The sequence below is a fragment of the Takifugu rubripes genome, chromosome 4 (assembly GCF_901000725.2).
Source record: "Takifugu rubripes chromosome 4, fTakRub1.2, whole genome shotgun sequence".
Lineage (NCBI taxonomy): Eukaryota > Metazoa > Chordata > Actinopteri > Tetraodontiformes > Tetraodontidae > Takifugu > Takifugu rubripes.
In genome coordinates, this window is record NC_042288.1 from 12,298,678 (window position 1) to 12,317,180 (window position 18,503).

Consider the following 18,503-nt stretch of genomic DNA (forward strand, 5'->3'; position numbering starts at 1 on the left):
AGTGCTTTGAGGTAAAAAGATCAAAGCGTGATCAAAGACAAGTTGGCCGGAGGGCTTCTGGAATTTTCTGAATGTAACTACAGAGCCGTTAATTGTGGCGTGCAGACAGAGGAAAGCACCTGAACGGGAGCTCAGGTGAGTCCGGCAGACACGAGGGACGACACCCGCTTTAGTGTTAAAATGACACTTTACTTCTGCACAAAACATCCAGGTACAATTTCAATAGAAAAATAAAACTGCGCTGGAGCTGAATGGAGTTGTGCTTCTTGGAATGACCCTAACGGGGGCGCGCGGAGGGACGCCTCCCTGTCCACGCGTGGCCGACTCCCTCGGGGGGGGCGACACATTCATTGCGCTTATCTTTTGGTTGCCGTGGTGAAGCTTCCTCAGAGGAGAGAAGCCGGACGCTCCCGGTAGAGAACCGACGACCTGCTGCGGGAGTTGAGTGGGCGGAGCCTGGAGGGTGCAGGCAGCAGGAAGGCCAACGAGCGGCAGGAGTCATGCATAGCCGTGTGTGGTGACGAGGAGAAGGAAAAAACGGCCAAATACGAACAAACTGAAGACGCGTGTTTGCGGTTACACAGCAGATTTGTGAGGAAACTCTGCCAGAACCACAAGCATTCTTTCCGAAATTAGTTTCTTTTAAATATACTTTTTGTTTTTAATGAATTCTCTTGCACATAAATATTATTGCTCATTAGAAAAACTGAACCTCAACTACATACTGGCACTGAAATCTACAATGTGGCGTCTTTTGGCCATATCAAAGCTAAATTAACAGCAAAAATATTAGCAAATTAACTTCTAGTTAAGAAAAGGTAATCAAAAGATCTACTGTACACAGGGGGGGGGGGGGGGGGCAAAAGAGGTCAAACAAACAAACTCATTTACATGTACCGAGGAGACAATAGGTCCAAATAAAACACAGCAAAACCAAATTCTGAAAATATATACAATCTTTAAGATCATCAGTGTGGGAGAAAGCGTCATTAAACCTGACAATCATTCATCTGAGCCGTTCGCTTGTGACGCCTGATCCAGAGCAACTTCCAAGTCCAGGTGCTCATCTTTATTCTGAAAAAAGAAGAAGGAGGGAAGGAATTTTAAAAGATGCTGCTTTGGGCCTGCAAAACAGTTTCACACGGTTCAGTTCAAACGCTGCAGTAACTGCTGGCAGCCAGCAGGGGTCACTTTCTTGTTCCAGTTCTCCCTCTAAACCAGTTTGAACCAGTCTGTGACCTTTGTATCAGGACCCACATGCTCTCTGTGGTTAAAACTGGTACATGTGACAGGAAACTTAACTTATTACAATGGAAGGACTGCATTTAAAGGGGAAGTGAACCCAGAAAACCAATAAAGAAAAAAACAAACGTCGGCTGCACAACTGTTATCAGAGCATTTATTCACAGGGAAACGAGGCCTCAGAACATGTGGAAGAGTTATCCATCACATACTCAGCGTGGTGCATGATTTCTCATCATTGGCCATGTGGAGACACTAAACCAGAACACACATTATGGGTTACGAACTCTACCTTGCTCATCAGTCCCAGCAGGCCTTTCACCGTGGACATCAAGGAGTTGGAGGTCTTGACAATGTGATCGTGGTAGACGGTCTTCTGCTCCTTCACAGACGTCAGCGTCTGCTCAGTTTGATTCAGCGTCCTCTTCACCTCCTCCAGCTCCCTGTTCAAGGCCTTGTTACTCTTCTCCAGCTGTGCTTTCACTTTTGCGTCCTCTTCTGCAACGAGACACGAGGAACAAAGTTCGGGTTACATTGTCGGGGTGGGAAAATGCAAACGGACACAGCTGAACCAAACCACTGTTGTCTTCCAATCATTTGGCTTTTTAAATAAAAGATGTGCCAGTACACATTTGTTTCCATCACTGAAAGAAGAGTGCTGAAGAAAATGGCACTGGGTTTTCATGTGGCAAAGCTCAAATTGAGCCAGATCATTGTCCCGTGAGGACTTCTGGCACAGAGTGTAGCTTGCGTCTGTCACAGAGAACACGTCAGGCCAGTTGAACCCATACCCAGCTTAGCATCCTGCACCATTAGCTTCTGCTCGATCTCCTCGCGCGTCTTCTCGCTCTTCTCCAGTTTCTGCATCATGCTGCCAACGTCCACCATGGCTCCGTTATATACGATCAGATTACCCGACTCGCTCGGCTCTGCCTTAACGCGAGCTTTAGGAGCCGGAAGAAGACTTCGGTTACCTGAAAGAGATAAAAATATCAGGCGCCTTTGTCATAAAGGTGTTTTGGTATTTTTGATGAAGGTTATTTAGTGCCGCCAGCTCACCCGTAAGGTTTTCTATCTGAGCTTCATTCATAGACTGAACAGGTTCGTCCTTCCCGTTGTCCGTCAGCTTTCGATAGTAACAAGATTCTCTGATCACTGGTTTGTTTAACAGCTTCTTGATCTGGAAATGTCAAAACCCCAACGCTCAGAAACACTGACGGCAGGACTGGACCCATGGCGGATGCACAGAACAAGGACCGAACTCTGGACATCAATGAGTGTTCACCTGTGCACGTGAAAGGTGCAGCCCCAACGTGTACAAGATCTCCTCCAGGTCCCGTTCCAACAAATAGCCACAGTGGCTCTGGTCAAAGTAGACGAAAGCCATGAGCAGCTCCCTGTTGTGCGTGACCATCTGCTTCTTCTCCTGGCATAAAACACCCAGATTATCTCACCGCTGTATAAAAATCCAGCTATTCAAAGATCAACCTAGCGGGATAGCTGACCTTATCTTTAGAGGCGCTCTCTCTCGACGACTTGCGGTCGTCTCTGCGGTCTCTCCTGTCTCTGTCGTTGGAGTCCTCGTCGTCCTTGTCTGGAAAACAAAGCGGCGCCAGAGATGAAAAACGCCACCGAGTGATGTCAGAGCGTTTATTCAGAGGGAAACGAGGCCTCAGAACGTGTGGAAGAGTTATCCATCACATACTCAGCGTGGTGCATGATTTCTCATCATTGGCCATGTGGAGAGACTAAACGGGTCATAGGTTTCAGTCACAGAGCGATGATGAGTGCAACGGAAGGTCGCTATGGCGACACTTAAACCAATCAGAGCTCCATTCGGAGCCTGTGGAGAATCCTTTAAACGTGACCTCGATCAGCCGTCATATGAAGAGAACGTACCGTCGTCGTCGTCATCGTCATCTTCAGCGTCCTCCGCCTCCATTGGGTCGTACTCCTCAGCGTTAGCCGTGCTGCCCTCATCTTCGTTCTCCTCTTCATCTTGAGAGGGCTCCTTTTTCAGCGTCTTTTCTTCGCTCTAATTGACGAACAGATGTTACGGCGCCGCAGGAGAACCATTCACGACTGAAAAGACCAGATAGCTTTACCTTCTTCTTGTCCTCCTCGTCCTCTTTAGCCTTCTTTGCCTGTGGCTCCTCGTTTTCCTCCTCCTTTTCCTTCTTCACGTCTCGTTTTTCAGCCTCCTTCTTGTTTTTCTTTTCCTTCTTCTCATCTTTTACAGGAATAGCAGCGAGGGCTTTATAGATGCGGTAGCCAAAGTCTCTCTGGAGCATTTCATTAAAAAGCTCAGCAAAGAGAGAAACCTGAGGAAAGAGCCAGAAGAGTTTGCTGTGTTTTCTCTGATAGACACCCAGTCTCAGCTAGAGAACTGAACTGACCTCAAACGAGTGCTCCTTGTTGTCCTCCAGTCGGTAATCCAGCAACACGCTCAGAGACATGACGCTGCAGTCGAATTTGCCATTCTTTGCTGCCCAGTTGGGGTTCACGAGGATGGTGGGCTCATCGGGGAGGATGTAGCGTCTCTCTCGTCTTTGCCGGTCAAGCTCCTCCTGGCGCTTCCTTTCCTCCTCCTGAGGGAGACAGACGCAGACACAAGCAGACACAAGCGTTAACACACAGCCATAAACATACATTTTACCGGTTTCACGAGTGCTATTGATTCTTCTTCACTGTTGGCTGCAAAACTAATGACCGAGAGCTACACATCCAAACACTGATCAATAAAAAATGAAGCCATTTACCTCCTTCTCTTCTTCGGTGCGAGACGGCTCTTCCTCCTCAGGAATTTTGCTCTCTGGTTTGTCTGGCTCCTTGGACTCCTCCACCTGCTCCTCCACCTTCAGCTGTTTGGTGAGGCGAGCGATCAGCTGCGACTTCAAGCCTTTGGAGCTCAGGGAGCGACAGTCGAGCTCTTTGCGCAGGTCGTTTACCTGCAGGGCCACCGGGCAGACGTAGTCATTCTCTGACATTCAAAGCCTGTTTCACGTGCACTCTCACTGAACCTGACCTTCATTGATTTGGGGTCCAGTTTAGCCCAGTGCGTGGGAGTACTAACGTCCTTGGATTCCCCGTCGTCCTTCTCCTCTTCGTCCTTGACAAGAAATCATTATGACAGAGAGACAGGCAGAGAGAAGGAAACGGGAGAGCGAAGAGTTAGCGAAACCCTTGACGCCTGCGCCAACTTCAACAGTTGATCCGTGCAAGAAGCAAGGCCACATTTTTCTCTTTTGTCTCGTCCTAGTGAGCTCTCGACTGCGTTTAAGTCCACTGCTACTGAAGCATACACAGGGAAGCTCTCTAGCTCTTATAAAAACCAACAGAAATGCCCCCCAGCTGCCAATCAATCAATCTGTGGAACACAAAAAAGGTAAAATCAATGAGAGGTGTAGTTACGGTGAACTGAAGCTGGTCTCCAAACGGAGTGTGGATAAGGTGGCCCTACTATGATCTATGGCTGAAGTATTGAATATATGTCATTTATGGGGTTTATACACCTATGTCACATAGGAGCCATCTGTCCTTTAGTCCACCCAACTGCCCTGGAAAAACCAAGTTCTACACATGGTCCAAATGAGAATGTAAAATCCAACAAAACAGACAGGAAACAGGACTTAAGGGAGGGTTTTTTTCAGTCAAAAACATCATATCGACGTGAAATAAATCATAAAACCAAACATTTCTATAACACACACAGTTCACACAACTGACTCCACAGTTTCCAGTGTGCAGACGCATTTTAGAATCCAACACTTATAAAGAATTACAGCTTATCTCAATTAAACTGATGCACACCAATATTGGAAGGAAAAGGATCTGGTGAATAAGGATTACAGAACCCATTAAAGTCAGATTATCACCAATTTATGGATGATTAACATGCTGGAAACTGTTTTATCAGTTGCGATCAGGACCTACACAACACAACCTAGTCTCACTGCTTCCACTGTATGTGTCTGCTGGATGTGAGGGAAGGTGGATGTGCTGATGAAGAGGGAGAAGGAAGCAGGTGGAGGAGTAAACAGAAGACACCTAGGTGAGGGCTGGTGGAGTAATCTGACTACGTTGTGTCTGTGTGAGCGTGAATATTGACGTGTGCTGTGTCTGATGTGTATCTGGGGTTTGTTTTTTTTTGTAATTCCTGTGCCTTCCTGTGAGAATTGGAAATGAGAAAAGAGGGATTAGCGGTTCAGTGCCTGTTCTCCATCCGCCTCCTTTCGCTCGGCCGACAGCTTCTCAGCCAGCTGCTCCCGGAGTCGCCGTGACAGCACCTCCCACTCTGAGCGGGTAGGAAGACAATGCCAAACATCCGGAAGAAACAAAACCACTGTCTCCACATGAGCAGGGACTGTCCGCCCCTTGTGTGTCTCCTCTGGTCGATGATAGCGAATCTCTGCAAAACGATACCTGTCGCAAAGGAAGAAGGTGCATTGGAAAGAAACATTCTGGTCAGGGCACAGAATAAAAGGCGAGCCTTGCTAGGGCAAGCCTTCTACAGCTACTCCCTCCCGTGAGGTTACTCATTGATTTTACAAATCAAAATGGTGACCGGCTCCCACCACCACCACAGCATATACAGAAATGGACCCAGTCTGCAGCTCTCCAACTGTTGTCACAGGTTACGGCAGCCATTTTGAGGAAGTTGATGAACAATCACAATAAATAAATAAGTCACAACCTAAATTCGTTATAGTTTTGGCCAATTATTGACGAGTGGTCTGCATTTACCCTGGGATAGACTTAAAACGCTACATTAAGGTCGTGTGAAGAGAGAATCAACAGGACAGTGAAAGCCAGTTAAATATATAAGATATTTAACACAGGAAAGAAGAAAAAAAATGTAACAGCGTCTTCTGGTCCTGCTTCCAACCAGTCCATGCCTTTGTTTCCCCCATCAGAATGAGATATGTGTAAATACATATGTGTAGGTAACAGAAAGAGCCAAGACAATAACACACAAAAGCCCAAAGTAACTGGTTTCACAGACAATATGTAAACGATAGGTAAGCAAATTAAAGCATTAACAATTAATACATGTTTGAGATCATAATGGCATCAACCGCTGTGCTGTATATCACGGCACAGGAGACAGATCATTAGAATGAATAAATATTGATGAAAATCAGAGCTCTTACCACTGAGTGCACAGACTAAGGTCTATGCCTGTGAGTGCCTTGCAACAGCGTATGGCTGTCTTTATAAGGACTGACGGGTCCCTCTCTGGGTCAGCTCCATCCAGAGAGGGGGACCAGTGACCACCAATGGCCATGGCCTCATCTTTACCTCTCATTCCCACCAAAAACTAAAGAAGAGAAAGAGACAAGTGCAAAGGAGAGCCACGGAGAATGACAACATGATTAGGTTTGGTTGTGGAGATGTTGAAAGGTGACAACAGGATAAAGAGAGAAAAACCAGTGACTACAGTGCGCCCACAATTTAAGACTAGACTTCAAGAGTTCTTTAATGGAATCCATCTGTAAAGATGGTTTATGCTGAACAGTGGGGCGTTGAGAAATACAACACTCCTACAGTCCTCACACTTGTGGCAGAAACATGCGGGTGGTGTACCTTAATGAGTCTAGCAGGATGCTGGAAGGAATCTTTGACTTCCTGGGTGTCCTCCGCCAAAGCACAGGATTTGTGATAAAGCTCCTCTAAACTGGGGTTGGCCAGCAGCATCACCTGCAACCCAAGGAGAGGCTCTAAGAGGCTGCCCATGAAACACCGGTTCACGGCCGATTGGGATAATTATGACTAGAGCGTCAACAACCAACGGGCGCAACAGACAGAATTGACTGGTCGTACCTTTGCACTGTAGGTGTGGTTAGCATCAGGTGGGTCCAGCACAGCTGTATTCTTGACTAAAGGATCCACCTCTTTGTGCAAGATGTGGAAGTTGCAGGCATTGTTTAACTGGAAGGGCCTGGTCATAGGGAATGCATCCACCCAGGTGAAGACGGCATCAAAAAAGTCACTGGGAATGTAGAGGCTCTGATAACGCCGTCGCAGTTCCATCATGTCGCAGCTGGAGCTGGAGAACCCACAGAAGCCAGTTAACAACTTTGACCTTTGACATACTTACACACAGAGTTCAGCTCAACTCACCTATCCAAACTAAATTTGGAGAACTGGACAGTGTAGCGAGGAACCACTCTACGGGGCCGTCGTGGCGAGCGGTCTCTTCTCGGAGAACGGTCTCTGGAACGCTTGCGTGCGGGTGAACGCTCTCTTGACCGCCTGCGCTCGCGGTCTCTGTCCCGACTAAAACGGGAATTCATCGATATGTCTGTACTGCAGCTTTTTAATGACACATTATTCCACGGTTTCCCGCCACCTCACCTGCGTTCCTCTTTACTTCTCAGGATGAGTTCAGGCCCCCGGTCATTGCGATTGGGAAAACGCGGTGGGGGTTCAATGCGCCGGACAGGCTGGGGCTGTGACATCATTCTGACAGGGGGCTGAAGCAGACCACCGGCAAAGACATCTAAAAAAGGAACATTTCTCCCTTTAAAGATTGAATAACAAAGACAGACATTTTTAGGCCAGTATCTCACCTTTGGGGGGAGGCTGTGGGAGCAGAGGCTGGGGAGGGTTGTGCAGAAGAGGGGCCAAAGAGGCAGCAGACAGCTGGGCTTGGAGAAGTGGAGGAGGGGGCTGGGATGGGACACTGAACGTATTTGGGGGAGGTAGGGATTGTAGCATGGCCGGGGCCGTCTTCATCATATTAGGAGGTTGTGGCTGGTTCTAGAAGAAAATGAACATGGGAATATGATCAAGAAATAATCCAGAATAATCTTCAGTCATCTTAAAGTCAACAAAGCACGTTAATAATCGCTGGTTGTTTGAAATGAAGACACTGGCAGATGTGTCCCAATAAGGACACAATATCAAAGATCAAATGAAAACGAAACATTTCACTGCAGGTTTTGGGCCTCAATAATAAGTTTAATGTATTGAATGAATCACAATCTGTAATAATGCCTGCAAAGAGATCTACTCTGTCAAAAGAAGCCTGGGACAAAACAATATTTTGGTATTGGCTACAACACACTAAGAGAAGGTAAAAGTGATCCAGCAAACAAATTCAAAAACTGATTTATTGGTTACATTTTGTCGGTTGTCTGGAGCAGAGTGAAGATCTGAGTAGCGCAGCTGCATCCCTGGTTCATTGTAAAGGCCGCCGAGCTGAGGGGAAGCTTGAGGTAAAGGCTGAGGCTGCTGCTGATGCTGGAAGGGAGTCAAACACAACAGTCAGCAAAAGAGGAAGAAAGATCAAGTCTGCAAAGAAGAAAAGCTGTAAATGTGGACGCAGACACTCGTGAGACCCAGTCAAATGTCTTTAAAATGGAGTGAAACCATTTTAATCATGTTAATAGAGCTTTCACATGGATGTTTTTCTGAAGAAATATAATTCGTAGATGGCAGAATGGTTTTAAATATATATAAATTGTGTCTTGTTCATGAAGAAATGTTTAAAGTGGACAAAACATCGTCAACCGTCCACTTTTGTGTCTCTCGTGAGCAAGACTACAAGCTCAAAATGTTCTTACCGACTGGTTTGGAAGCTGAGGTAAGGTTTGGATCCGTTGGGCATTCCACTTGAACGGCATGTTTGGGTTGTACACAGCTTCCACGAGCACTCTGTCACCCACCTGAGGAGTCTTCCCCTTCACCGCACTGGAAAAAGGTGGAAAATGAGATGTTTAAAAGCCATCATCTGTTTACTCACACATGCTCTGGGAAATGGCCAATATATCAAAACGCAGGCAAAAAGAACACATTTAAAGGTAAAACAGGATCCAATAAGTATTCTGCATCTTACCTCAGCTGAAAGAAAACATCTTCATCTACAAAGCCAAACGTGTCGTGTAGCTTATTGACGACGCCAGTAAAGACTCGCTGCTTCTGGGGCTGCGTCTGTTGTTGGTGACTCGAACGCGGCGTCGGGTAGGACACGGTAATTTGGGCTGTCTGCTGAGGGTTGGACAAGCTCATGCTGGTGGGCAACGGCACGGGGGGCTGAGGGTCAGGAATAAACTATTTTAGTGAATTTAAAGGGACTGAACATTGTTTCATATCAAAAATAGAGGCCAAATCATACAAGGCAGACATTTTACCTGAGAAAGTAGTGCTTGCTGAGGCTGTGGAAGCTGAGAAAAGAGAAGTCCGATGCAAATTTAATCATATGAGAAGACTCCAAATATTCTCAACAGAACTGTGGCTTTGAGACAGACAACAATCTCCGACACAAAACAACGTAATCTTTATGACAATAAAATCACGGCATGGCAGGCCTGTTTTACCTGATGAGGTACATTGTACAGTTGCTGTTGGGGGGGCTGCTGGGGAGGCGGCTGCTGTTGCTGCTGCTGCTGCTGCTGATACTGCTGGAGTGCCGTGTTAATCTGAGACTGGATGCAAGAGGAAAGGACAGTTATCAGAAAAGGGTCATGCCACGGAAGCATAGAACGGCGAGATAATGTGGTCTCAAGTCCTCCCTGACCGACCTGCTGTAGCGCTGCAGCAGCGGCAGCTGCTGCCTGCTGTTGCAGCGCAGCGGTTTGCTGAGACAGCTGGTAGTTTGCAGCCGACTGGTTGCTGAGGGAAACTGCAGCTAAGGCCGACTGCTGGGGATAAACAGACGGAGAGGCTCCTAGAAGAGACGGCTGCTGCACACCTAAAGCTGGAAATTGGGAAAGAAACAGAAGAGATTTAGATTAAAAACATTTTGGAAATGATGGAACAATGCTGTGTTTGCTCAGAGCCACTAGGTGGTGATGAGCATCATTCACTAAAAGAAATAAGCAACTGCCTGACGGTGGTTAAACTCGACACGCTGCATGTGCCGACGCCTGCGTTAGCTCCCCAAATTTGGCACATTTTTCCAGTGTTTTTTGGCATCAACTAGTAGTCATGTGTTTTTTGGGGAGTTCAAATAAAGAGTGAAAAGTAAAACTAAAAGGATACATGAAATATTTGCATTTGTGTGTAAAGAAAGACCAAACTCACAATGCAGGCTGTTGAGATCCAGAGACTGCCCCGAGTGACCCGGCTGGGACACCGCTGTGGCAGCAAACTGAGTCGCCCAGGGTGGGTTCTTCTGCCCCCCAAACTGGGCCATGGCTCAATCCGATGAGGGGTGGTTTCTGTTCACCAGGCCGATGCTTGTCGCTGAGACAGAAAAGGGACAACACATTTTATTAACATATGAACGTCAATTTTAGTTACACATTGTTGGGAGATCGTAGTCCCAAGTTATTTTATCCGTTTACACCTAAACCACATGTTCGTTTACATAAGTTCGTATCAGAATTCGAATTTTTTAAAAGCAAAAACGTATAGACTTAAACACGCTGAGGCATGGGAAGACTATTGATTAGTGGCCAGGCTGCGACCTAAAACCAAGATAACCAATTCAGTGCGATCGCGCAAATACGACGAACAAATGGGGGGAAATTATATTGAAAAGAACTGGAATGACCTCGTGCTTTAATACAACGAGTAACATTTTATAAGCCGGGCACTATTTTAAACTTTTGCAGTTATATTTTACTGCTGACACAGCAGCCTCGCGGAGCTAAGGAGCAGATGGGCTAACGGAGCTCTACTGTCAGTGAGCTAACGCAGGCAGATGGCTATCCACCGTATCAAGCAACAGAATCCTCTTGACTGCTATAATCCACAGCAACTCGATCAAAAGTATTAGCAAGTCTATAAATGCTTTATTTTTACGTCGTGTCTGACCTTAGCACGGTGTCATTATGGTGACGCAGAGAGCATGCGTTAGCTAGCCAGCTAACAGTACGTGGTTAGCATTGTTGCTAAATTAGCTTCGTGCTTAATTTGTCATAAAGCGAGGCCCGAAACTACGCTAATAGGTAGTGGTTCGGGGAGTGTGCACGAAACGGTCGATGTTAGAACTAAAGACGGCATAAACTCAGAGGCGACAGAAACATTCCCGCATGCAATCTACGCACAGCACGCAGCACATTCGCATTAGATATAAAACATTCAGGTTTGCTGCTCAATGCTCACCGATGTCTTCTACGCCGGCCGATGGAGAAATAATAAAAAAAAAAGGGGGGGCCAACCTGCGCATGCGCGGACAGGGTGAGTTTAAAAAAAAAAAAAAAAAAAAAAATCGGTCAATTTAAACTGGTTTTAACCTCGGAACTTTCACGAACATATTTACTTAATATCTTTGTGTAGTTGCATTTTGATAAGACAGTTACCATAAACAATTACAGTTTTGAATGTTTGAAGATAAATAGCTCATTTTAATAGAGGCTTCCAAATATAAATATTTAAACCTACCTTCCTTTTTTATAATAAAAATTTTCTGTGGTATACTCCAACAGCAGAACAACTCCATTTGCTTTCACATCAAGCAGACACTTTAACTTCATTTATTTAAAATGCAATTTGAAAATATACAGTTAAGAAATAAATACATAATAAACAATACAGTATTTAAGGTAGGACCTTCACTAGGCAGAGGACGTTACAGAAGCTTGTGTGTCGTCTGTTTTTGGTGAGTGTACAGTATATTCATGCGGTGACTGAGCTATTTTAATTATTTGAGGAAGCAGTATTATTATAACAGTAGCAGGACAGTTGAAACTCAAAAAACAAAGAACTCAGAGACTACAGACCTCTGCCAAGCAGGTCATTTCCCCACATTTGCTGACTGAAAACCGCAGTAGTATATGTATACGCAGTAGTAATACAAGGTTACATAACATCAAAGCTCCTTGGCTCATCAGCTATGATCTGTAGATGATCAGCCAAAGTTCCGATCACCAACATCTTCCTAAAATACACTTCTTTTGGAGTTATTTTTCCTTCAGCTCAAACAAACATGGCGGTTGTCACATAACCTCCTTGGCAGAGGTCACAATGCCTGGGGTTGTTTTACACGAGGAGCCTTTTTACTCTCTTTATTCACTGAGTTTTTGTTCCAGCTCTGTGAAAACCTTTGCATTGATTTCATCCACTTCATCTTCCACCTGGGCACAGATAATAGACAATATAAGAACAGACATCTAACTGTAAATAACACAAACTGATGCTGCAGGTCACCTGTTCCACACTGTCGACCTCTGGGATGTAAAACTGCAACATGTTCTGAATGCCATTCTTCAATGTGACTGTTGAGCTGGGGCACCCTGTGCAGGAACCCACCAGCTTCAGCTTGACTGTCCCGCTGTCAAACCCTTTAAAGATGACGTCTCCCCCGTCCTCCTGCACCGTAGGCCTGGCAAACACCACAGATGAGAGAGGTTATCGCACAACTAATGCTCTGGGAAGAATTCATAGTACGAACTGTTAGAAGGTGAACATCAGTTAGTCAAGAAACAAGAAACAAAAGCAAAGCTCATGCTAATCCTTCCGCTGAGGCTGGATCAGTACCTGATTCGTGTGTCTAGGAGCTCCTTTATCATTGACACAATGTCATCATCATCTTCAGAGTGACCTAAAGACAATTAAATTGTGGATTTATCAACAAAAATAAATTTGTGCATGCAGCAAAGGTGATTAATATGGATTATGCCATACGCACTGCTTTCGTTATAGACAACGCCTGTTGTTATTGGGTCACCACTCTCAAAGAATTTAGCTATAGCCTCTGAAACATGGTGCTTTATGCCTATCCAGTCCACGTCCTCATCAGTCTGCCAAAAGATAAGTAAATGTGTAAGCTGATAACCATATGCACAACAACAGAATAATAAACTGACAGTACATTTAATACTTACTTTTGTGACCGTGATGAAATCGGGGCCAAAGAACACACTTTTCACACCCTCGATTTCAAATAGGTCCCTGCAAAGAGATACAGAAACAGGAAATAATATACAAGAACCAGTATTTCAAATATACAAATACTACATTGACTAATAAACCATAATACAACTTTGAAAACAGTACCCAACCTGGCTAAAGTAGAACATCCAGCTGAGCTCGGAGAGGGAAAGTCAAGTGTCCCTGCTCCGAGGACAGGTTTACCCGGGAGAAACTTTAAGCTTTGAGGGTTCGGGGTGTCTTGTGTCTGGATGGACAGGTGTCTTTCTGCAACATACAGTACGATTGTTTAGGTTTGAGGACCTTGGGTACGGTTGTTGCCAGTGTGGCAGTATGGCACGATGAATGGAATATTAATGAAATGAAATAGCACGCTGGGTTATTAATGTTGTATCTTAAAGCCCCTCACTAGAAAAATGCACGATTCCAGGTCGATTCGGAGTCGGTATTGTGACGAAGTTCTGCAGCGTGCAAAATGGCTTTTCTGAGCATCTCGTCTTCTCCAAAGACCTGAAAAATACCCACATTGCACAATATCGGTCAAACAACGCATGTTTAAGTACTAGACGTTTTTAAGTAAACTGTTAAACCAATACACTTCATTGTTTGCATAGACGACAACGTTTACAAAATCACAAGCATCGTATAAACCAGTATACACATCCAAATAAGTGAATGGAATCAGTTATCCTCATATAGCATGCTAGTTAGCGGATTAGCTAGTTTCTTCCAACAGGTGTCGCATTTACTAAACTTTCATATAGAACGCGTAGCTTTTCTAGCACGATGGGTGTATTAAACATATGACCAGCGATCGAACCTGAAATGCGCCGTATTTCTGGCCCGTAACAACTGGCGAAGTCCCCATCTCATGTGCGCCGCCATGTTGGTTGTTTTGGGTATAAGGAACTCAGATCTATATCCAAATTCTGTTTCCTATCAAAGTCGCTTCTTAAACAACCCCGTTTCAAAACGCCCCAAGACCGAGAAAAAGTCTTAACCTGAGTTTAACGGTGTTTTTTTTTCTTTCTAAAATTAACTTAAATTGAAAGTGATGGAATCACGCGACCGGAAATCCTCCTTCTTTAGATTTGATTGGCAGCTGGCAAACAGCGTAAGCAATAGCGCCGCCTATTGGACCGGAGTGTGGCTGAGTAGGTTGATAAAACAACCAAGCAGAAAAGATATGGATGTTTAATTCATTCCTCCCTTCCCTGTAGGCCCTGCAATCAACCAGGATACGTGGGACATATTCTACTTTATTATCTACATATTATCACTTTGTTATTGTACTTATTCGAGTTGCATGGTTTCCTATTTGTGAAGTGTACTAGTCCAATGTGTCCTGTTCTGATATTCGTGATACGCTCTTCTTTTAGGGTTCCTGCCCAGTCCAACCTCTTTTTGAGTGTTAGAAAGCTGTCTTTCAGAGTTGACTATGTCCCAGTATTCCTAACATGTTTTTGTAGATGACGATCCCTTGGGAAATGCGGATTTTAGGTCACAAACCAATGTTTAAAAAGATTTCATACAAATATTAATTCTGTCCATTATATGTCCAAGTTAGTATTACTTCTTACTCATTAAAAGAAAAACAAAATAAACCCTGAGTTACTGAGGAAGTAATAACTCATTATTTCACTATTCTTTTTATCGTAGTGCCTGAAAGGGGAAAGCGAAAGGGATGTGGTGAGGTATGGTAATATAAATCATGACAATGGTCCCACCTCAGCACCCGTAGATGCAGGAAGTGACGTATCCAGGAAAAGGCGGAGTCTGCCTCGAACTGACAGCAACCTTGCTAGCAGATTCATTAGCAGCGTCCCTCCTCCTTGTCGTCATGTCTTTCCTTTGGACAAGTTCTGCTTTGCTTCTGAAGTCGTCCAGAGCAGCACCGGCTCTGCTTTCTGCTGCTCGCCTCTACAGCTCAGGTGTGCATTAAAGTAAACAAGGAAAGCCTGGCGCATGCCACAATGTCAAGGTGTTTGCGTCAATAACACGCACGACGCAAAAGCAGACTGCGGGTCAAGTTTGTCCATGTGTGGTCCATTTGCATTCCATAAACTTTGAGATTTAGTTTAGTAAAAAAAGAACAAAAAACGAAAGAAACCCCACAAACTAACACCAGATTTGATTCGGTCCTTCATATTTTATGAAAGGCGAGTCCACAATTTGAACTTTACCTCTTTTACTCACCATAAGTGACGCAATCTACACATTAATGAGTAGACAGAATATGTCGCAGCTTTTTTGGATAGTGCGTCATCAAAAAAAGTGTTATTTAGTTGGACGGGTAATACATGATTTAAAACTGCACTTGAAAATCAACCTCTTAATTCTAATCCATGCATTCCTCTTTTTTTTGCGTGCAGGTGGCCAGTATGAGTACATTTTAGTGGAAAAGCGAGGTGAGGAGAACAACGTGGGTTTCATCCAGCTGAACCGACCCAAGGCTCTGAACGCCCTGTGTGATGGCCTGATGCGGGAGGTGGGACAGGCCTTGGACAACTTTGAGGCCGACGGTGGTGTTGGAGCCATCGTCATCACTGGCAGTGAGAGAGCCTTTGCTGGTAATGCGAGGATTTGTTTTTCCATGTTTTCAGCAGACAACGTACTAAAATCTCTGCAAGTGCACCAAGATGAACCTTTTTGTTTTTCAGCTGGAGCAGATATTAAAGAGATGCAGAATCAAACCTTCCAGCGGTGTTTTGCTGGAAACTTCTTGGCTCACTGGAACAGAGTGTCCACCATGAAGAAGCCTGTGATTGCTGCTGTCAATGGTTTTGCTGTGTGTATCATATATCTCTTCTCAGTGGGATGTTTGTGGCTGCAATCTGTCAGCGGTATATTTTGAAAAAGTGGGGAATAATGGGATTATTTACAAAATGGAACCTCTCTCACTTCCTGTTTTATCCATGTGTATCCATTCTGTTCCCTCTACTCTTTCAGCTGGGTGGAGGCTGTGAGCTGGCGATGATGTGTGATATCATCTTTGCTGGGGAGAAGGCACAGTTTGGCCAGCCAGAGATCCTGCTGGGTACAATTCCAGGTAAACATATTCTGATCTACTTGGTGTATTTTGTTTTCATCTTTTAAGTAAGCAGAAGTAGAAGTTATTCTATCTGGGGTTCTGCAGGTGCGGGTGGCACCCAGAGGCTGACCCGTGCTGTGGGCAAATCCCTGGCCATGAAAATGGTTCTAACAGGCGACAGAATTAATGCACAAGAAGCCAAACAATCAGGTAAAAAACTATATATATGAAGTTATATGTTGACTTCAGAGTCTTCCTTTCATAAAGGTTTCACAAAGATCCATGTTCATTGTTTTCTCCTTTTGTTCTTTCTACTAATATTTTGGTTTCCCAGGTTTGGTCAGTGATGTTTATCCTGTCGATCAGCTGGTGTCTGAAGCTGTAAAATGTGGTGAAAAAATAGCTTCCAACTCCAAACTTGTCACCGCTATGGCCAAAGAGGCTGTAAATTCAGGTGTGTAAAATTAGTTGAGTGACCTGAACCTACACAATTGAGTAAAATCAAGTAACTGTTGGTCAATTTATGTAAATGTAGCTTTCGAACTGAGTCTGGCCGAGGGCAACCGTTTGGAGAAGCGCTTATTCCACGCTACCTTCGCTACGGTGAGTGAAAGACTCAATCTGAGAGTGAGATGTTCTGATAGTCCTCTGATTTAACATCGTTATTTGGATTTCTGCCTCACAGGAAGACCGTAAGGAAGGCATGACGGCATTCGTTGAGAAGAGAAAAGCCAATTTTCAGGACAATTAAAAGAGCCACGGTCCTTCATTTCCTGATATCAGCTGGTTCTTTGGTTATGTGCAAGCCGTTGAATGCTGTAAAAGCTAAAGTCAATTGATCATATATTGTGGTTATGGCCTTAATTTCAACTTGACTACCGAGCAGTTGGCAAACAGAACACATAGAAAAATGCCTTCACGGCTTTTAACCATTCCCTTGTTTTACGTCATCCTCTGCTGTCTCCACAGTGTTGGAATTCTCTTGAGGTGACTTTTGGAAACAGATAAGCTCAGTAGTTTCCCAATGGCTGGATGAAAATTACTCCTCTTTTTGATTAAGATTTGCTTAATTCTGATTAGATCGGCTCTAAGTAAATCTCAAGTAGCCTTTTTGTACCACTTAAGAAACAAAATCTAGCCACTAACACTTGGTTATCATTTTATAAAAGCAACATATGATGCAGGCAGTGATATAAGCATATTTGTGATGGTTACGTATATGATGTGGCCTCCGTCACTGCCTGTCTTCATCTACAGCTTGATTGTATCTGGAGTGACGTCTCAGCACTGAGCTGCACTATCAGACGTTTGACCACCACGTACAAACTTATCAGTGCATGTATAACAATAAAATCAGACTATAAAGTGTGCTGACTCGATTTTAAGCTTTTTGTTAAAGAAAAGAAACAACAGACAATTTGTATTTCTGTCCTTGATTTTTAGACTCGTACCAAAGAACATTCAAAATGCAGTGTGTGTATCTGTATATTTGTATATAAAGTTACAATTTGTAACGAGTGCCTGCTTGATATTGTACAGAATAAGTACAAGAAGCCAGAAATATTTGTATATAATTGTAATACAGTGATCCCTCGCTATATCGCGTTTCATCTTTCACGGCTTCGCTGCTTCACGGATTTTTTTTGCGAGTCGTTCATTGCAGTTCTCAAATATAATCGAAGGTGGCATATCCGTTTATAAAAATCTTCTTGCTCAGAAAAAGAAAGAGCGCCAACAACTACCCATAACAATGGGCCAGATTCACGAAGCGTTCTTACGAACAAATTTGTTCTTAAGTCCCACTTACGAACAGTTTACGAAGATTGTGGCATTCACCAATTTCTTATCCTGGATTTATTCGTAGGTAAGAACAAATCCTACGAACACTCAGGAGTACTCTTGCGCACATTTCAGTGCCGACATGTTGGCATGGTTGTGTTTTCTTCTCTTGTGCAGTTCAATAAAATTCAATATTACAATGATAATTCTGTCATATTTATTTGTTTATTTCCTATTTTTGGTGATTTACGGAGAATTTTAAAGTTTGTGAATAAAATGCATTATTGTCACAATCCGAGCACAGCTTTTACACGTTTATTTTTTTTTACATTCTCGTTGACTTCTTTAAGCGTGTTGGCTATAGTCATCAGGGTTGAGGCAATTTTATCAAGCGTGTTAGCCGTCCTTTCTTGATTGTTCAACACGGCGTCAGAAATCAGGCGTGGAGAGGCAAGCTTTGGGCATTTGGCTGCTTTTTGCTCTGTCTACAGGGTCCTGCTGCAGTTCCTTTTATGGGCATTAGTGGGCTGTGACTTATGCTAATCGTATGTTAATTAGACTCACCTGGCACGCGCTTTCAACCCAGTATTGCATTGTAAAATAATAAAAAATAAATAAAGATGACTACTTCACG

The 18,503-nt window shown here is 44.2% G+C and overlaps 3 protein-coding genes across 5 annotated transcripts; 1 reads left to right on the forward strand and 2 right to left on the reverse strand.

Moving 5' to 3' along the window:
• Window positions 1-168: 168 nt before the first annotated feature.
• Window positions 169-11,364, reverse strand: ccar1 (cell division cycle and apoptosis regulator 1). 3 transcript variants are annotated; one of them, XM_029835176.1, is made up of 26 exons: window positions 11,293-11,364; window positions 10,267-10,428; window positions 9,765-9,940; window positions 9,561-9,668; window positions 9,375-9,407; window positions 9,080-9,276; window positions 8,808-8,934; window positions 8,365-8,484; window positions 7,812-8,001; window positions 7,597-7,741; window positions 7,363-7,518; window positions 7,063-7,288; window positions 6,826-6,939; window positions 6,393-6,559; window positions 5,454-5,664; window positions 4,268-4,351; window positions 4,002-4,190; window positions 3,639-3,830; window positions 3,348-3,563; window positions 3,142-3,277; window positions 2,748-2,836; window positions 2,528-2,668; window positions 2,302-2,422; window positions 2,034-2,216; window positions 1,535-1,740; window positions 169-1,074 (listed from the first exon to the last, which is right to left on the reverse strand). In XM_029835176.1, exons 2-26 carry the CDS (start codon window positions 10,376-10,378, stop codon window positions 1,003-1,005), a joined length of 3,711 nt encoding a protein of 1,236 aa, XP_029691036.1. In that variant the 5' UTR covers window positions 10,379-10,428; window positions 11,293-11,364; the 3' UTR covers window positions 169-1,002. The 3 variants fall into 3 exon arrangements, with proteins under 3 accessions (XP_029691036.1, XP_011601620.1, XP_011601619.1); XM_011603318.2 differs by having other exon boundaries at window positions 9,080-9,294; XM_011603317.2 differs by lacking the exon at window positions 11,293-11,364 and adding an exon at window positions 11,002-11,275 and having other exon boundaries at window positions 9,080-9,294.
• Window positions 11,365-11,628: 264 nt separating this feature from the next.
• On the reverse strand, window positions 11,629-14,156 carry LOC101064687 (NFU1 iron-sulfur cluster scaffold homolog, mitochondrial). Its single transcript, XM_011603320.2, has 8 exons — window positions 13,880-14,156; window positions 13,469-13,569; window positions 13,191-13,326; window positions 13,014-13,080; window positions 12,818-12,929; window positions 12,667-12,730; window positions 12,337-12,511; window positions 11,629-12,263 (listed from the first exon to the last, which is right to left on the reverse strand). Exons 1-8 carry the CDS (start codon window positions 13,942-13,944, stop codon window positions 12,195-12,197), a joined length of 789 nt encoding a protein of 262 aa, XP_011601622.1. The 5' UTR covers window positions 13,945-14,156; the 3' UTR covers window positions 11,629-12,194.
• A 666-nt stretch (window positions 14,157-14,822) lies between these two features.
• On the forward strand, window positions 14,823-17,521 carry echs1 (enoyl CoA hydratase, short chain, 1, mitochondrial). Its single transcript, XM_003964058.3, has 8 exons — window positions 14,823-14,990; window positions 15,432-15,629; window positions 15,720-15,847; window positions 16,009-16,108; window positions 16,196-16,300; window positions 16,425-16,544; window positions 16,626-16,693; window positions 16,776-17,521. Exons 1-8 carry the CDS (start codon window positions 14,900-14,902, stop codon window positions 16,839-16,841), a joined length of 876 nt encoding a protein of 291 aa, XP_003964107.3. The 5' UTR covers window positions 14,823-14,899; the 3' UTR covers window positions 16,842-17,521.
• Window positions 17,522-18,503: the final 982 nt, after the last annotated feature.